At 72.2% G+C, this 2,949-nt stretch overlaps 1 protein-coding gene across 1 annotated transcript in view; it reads right to left on the minus strand.

Moving 5' to 3' along the window:
• Positions 1-2,949, minus strand: part of DNPEP (aspartyl aminopeptidase) — a 14,611-nt gene that overhangs the window by 5,922 nt on the left and 5,740 nt on the right. Inside the window, exons 2-8 of the mRNA XM_019522831.1 lie at positions 2,496-2,627; positions 2,223-2,353; positions 1,968-2,052; positions 1,736-1,840; positions 1,416-1,493; positions 1,181-1,264; positions 1-150 (exon numbers count right to left, since the gene is read on the minus strand). The exon at positions 1-150 is cut by the window's left edge and continues 13 nt beyond it. Coding sequence (XP_019378376.1) covers positions 1-150; positions 1,181-1,264; positions 1,416-1,493; positions 1,736-1,840; positions 1,968-2,052; positions 2,223-2,353; positions 2,496-2,627 — 765 coding nt within the window. The remainder of the gene's footprint in view (positions 151-1,180; positions 1,265-1,415; positions 1,494-1,735; positions 1,841-1,967; positions 2,053-2,222; positions 2,354-2,495; positions 2,628-2,949) is intronic.

The following is a 2,949-nucleotide window of genomic DNA, read 5'->3' on the forward strand; positions in this document are numbered from 1 at the left end:
GTGCACAGCGTGGGCCATGTCGGCGCTGATCATGAAGGACTTGGCCACGGCCTCCTCAAAGGCTGTGGGATTTTGGGGCGAGGCCGCCACGCGCCGCAGCACCAGCTCCATCAGCAGGGACTCGGCGCCCGCCGCGCTCTCCGACCCCACCTGCGCGGGGGAAACCCGTCCGGCCGCGTGGCCCCGGCTGCGTCACCCCTGCCCCACGCCGTGCATTTGGGGTGGGGGCAGGCGGCTGGGACGTGGCACCGGAGACCTGCCCAGCACCAGGCAGTGATGCCCGCCGGCTCCCTGGGGCCAGATCCTCCCCCTAGAACAGGTCCTCTCCCGCAGCCAGAAGGCCGGGACCACTGGCCTTGGAGGACACCCCCCTCCCGCTACCCCAGCCCTGGTGCCCCCTGCCCCGCCAGCCCCTCACCCCGACCCACAGCCCGGCACTAGGCTCCCGCCACTCCAGCAGCCCGGGGTAGGGCTGCGCTGTTTGCACCGAGCATGCAACTGAGTTACAACAGAAGGTTACAGAAGAGGAGGCAAGACCGCGGGCAGGAGGAGCAGAAGTGGACGGAGGGGAGCTTTGGGCTCGTGGCTCCCCGGCTGTGAGGAGTCGGGGGTTTCCCACCTGCCGGGCTTTGCCGGCTGCCACACGACGCCGCGGAGGAACATTTTGCCGGCTGTTGCTACATGGGTCCAGTTTCCTTTGGCCCCCTCCCAGGGACGCTGGGTGCTGGCTGCAGCCCAGGCTGGGGGCTGGGACCAGCTGTGCCAGGGCCCCTGCCAGGACTCAGCTCCGCTGGGCCTGGCTGGAGGCTCTTGCCCCCCAGTCACACTGCCTTGGGGGCAGGCCGGGATTTGCCCCCTGCACAGCCTGACCCGGCTGGGGGCGGGGGGCTTCAGCCTGGGCCATCTCTAGCGCCCACAGCCTCTGGGTGTCCCTGGGCCTCATTGCTGTCCCGGGGGGGGTCAGGCCCGGGTTGGACCAGGTTGGGTCTGGGGGGTTGGGAAGGGACTGGGCCTGGCCGGAGCGGGGGCTGGGCCAGGCTGGTGGCGCTGTGATGCTGAGACTGGTCCCCCCAGCGCCGCTGTCCCCTGGCCACACGGGGCTCAGCTGGGGATGTCTGGGGGTGCAGGCCGGTCTCCCCCCCCAGGGGTGCTGACCCCACCCCCATGCGCAGCCCCTCACCTCCTCGTTGTCGTAGAAGGCGACCATGCGCACGTTGGGCTCCTGCACCAGGGCCCCGAGCCCCGCGCACGAGTCGATCAGGGCCTGGGGCAGAGCAGGGCACGGGGCTGAGAACAAAACCCCTCCGCCCAGCACAGGGCAGAGTCCCGGGAACCACCCACCCCCCGGTCCTGGCGCCGCGATGCGGGGAGAGGGGCTGGCGGAGACCCCCGACGCCCCACCCAGCCCCGCTCACCTGCAGGGCGCAGTAGCAGCTGTGCAGGTTGTCCAGGCGCGGGGAGAAGATGAACTCGTCAAAGGCGCCGCCCAGCGTCTGCAGCGACCGTGGGCACCTGAGTGTGGGGTCCAGGCTGCACCCCGGGCCGGCCTCGCCCCCCGGCTGCTGGGGGACCCGACCATGCCCCCTCCCTCGGAGGCTCTCAGCTCCGTCTGCCCATGTCTGTGGCTCCTGGTGCCGGTGCCCAGGGAAGCAGAGGCGCTGCCCCGCTTGGAGCTGCATCGCCCAGTGCTCCTGCCCCGCTCCCCCCGGCTCTGCCTCGGGCGCCGTGCACTCACCCCGGGCTGCGTGTCTGCCAGGCACAGCTCCAGCTCCACGATCTGCTCCGGCTTCACACCCAGCTGGGGGCAGAGCAGGGACAGCAGCACGGGGCCGTGGCGCTCCTGGGGCGGGAGAGCAGCCAGACGTGGTGACGCCCCCCTGCAGCCCCTGCACAACCCGCTGGATAGGCGCTGGGCTCCACGCTGAGCCCCCCCAGCGCCCCCAGCTCTGCCCCCCGCCCCATCTCACCTGGATGCTGGCAGCGCAGGGTGCTCCGGCCTCCAGCGTCTCCTTCTCCAGCTCCTCCTGCACGGTGGTGGCCAGGATCGGGATCCTGCGGAGGGGCACAGTGGGCACCTGGGCACTTCCCCCACCCCTGCCAGCACGCCCGGGGCAATGGGAACCTGGGGCGCGCTGCCAGGGGCCTGCCCACAAGACCCCAGGCTGGGCAGCAGGGGCTCAGGATGGGGCTAGGGGCAGCAGAGAGGGGTCGGGGGCGCTCACAGGTGGTGCTCGGTGTTCGGCCCGAAGCTCTCGTTCACGCCGCGCTGCAGGTGGATGGCGAGGTGGGGAATGCGCAGCACGGGCCGCTCCACCTGCACCAGCCGCTGCTCCAGGCGCCCCGTGGCCGGATCCTGCAACCCAGCGGGCCGGGCTCAGCACCGGGCCGGGCCCCACACAGCTCCTGGACCCGGCCCCTGCCCCGTGTGGGCGTGCAGGGCAGAGCCAGGACCCACGGGCGGGAGCAGACAGCGTGGAGCCCCGGGCCGCGCTCACCTTGACGATAGCACGTCCGGCCACAGTCAGGTCGCGGTCGAACCAGGTGCTCCATATGCCGCCGCCATAGGTCTCCACGCCCACCTGCACCGCGCCCGCCTGGCCCCGCCGCGACCGCCGCTTCACCTGCGGAGCCGCAAGTCACCACCGCAGCCGGTGCTGGTGCCCTCGGACCCCCGCTGCCTGCCAGTGACCAGCGCGGGGCAAGGGCACCGGCTGGGGCGCAGCCCCAGGACAGGTCGTGACTCAGTTTCCCTGTCAGCTCGGCCAACAGACCCCAGAGGAACGGGTGGGAACAGCCCCCGGGCTCCAGAGCCCTCCTCCACGCTGTGGCACACGTGTGGGCGCTGGGTGCTACACGGACACGCCGAGGGGCCCAGCCCCCACGCCCTGGCCAGGGGCTCTGGGAGAAGGGGAGCCGAGCGAGGGGCCCGCAGGCACCGCTCACCCGCAG

This window comes from Gavialis gangeticus, unplaced genomic scaffold (assembly GCF_001723915.1).
Source record: "Gavialis gangeticus isolate Ggan-Ray unplaced genomic scaffold, GavGan_comp1, whole genome shotgun sequence".
In the NCBI taxonomy this organism is placed as follows: Eukaryota; Metazoa; Chordata; order Crocodylia; family Gavialidae; genus Gavialis; species Gavialis gangeticus.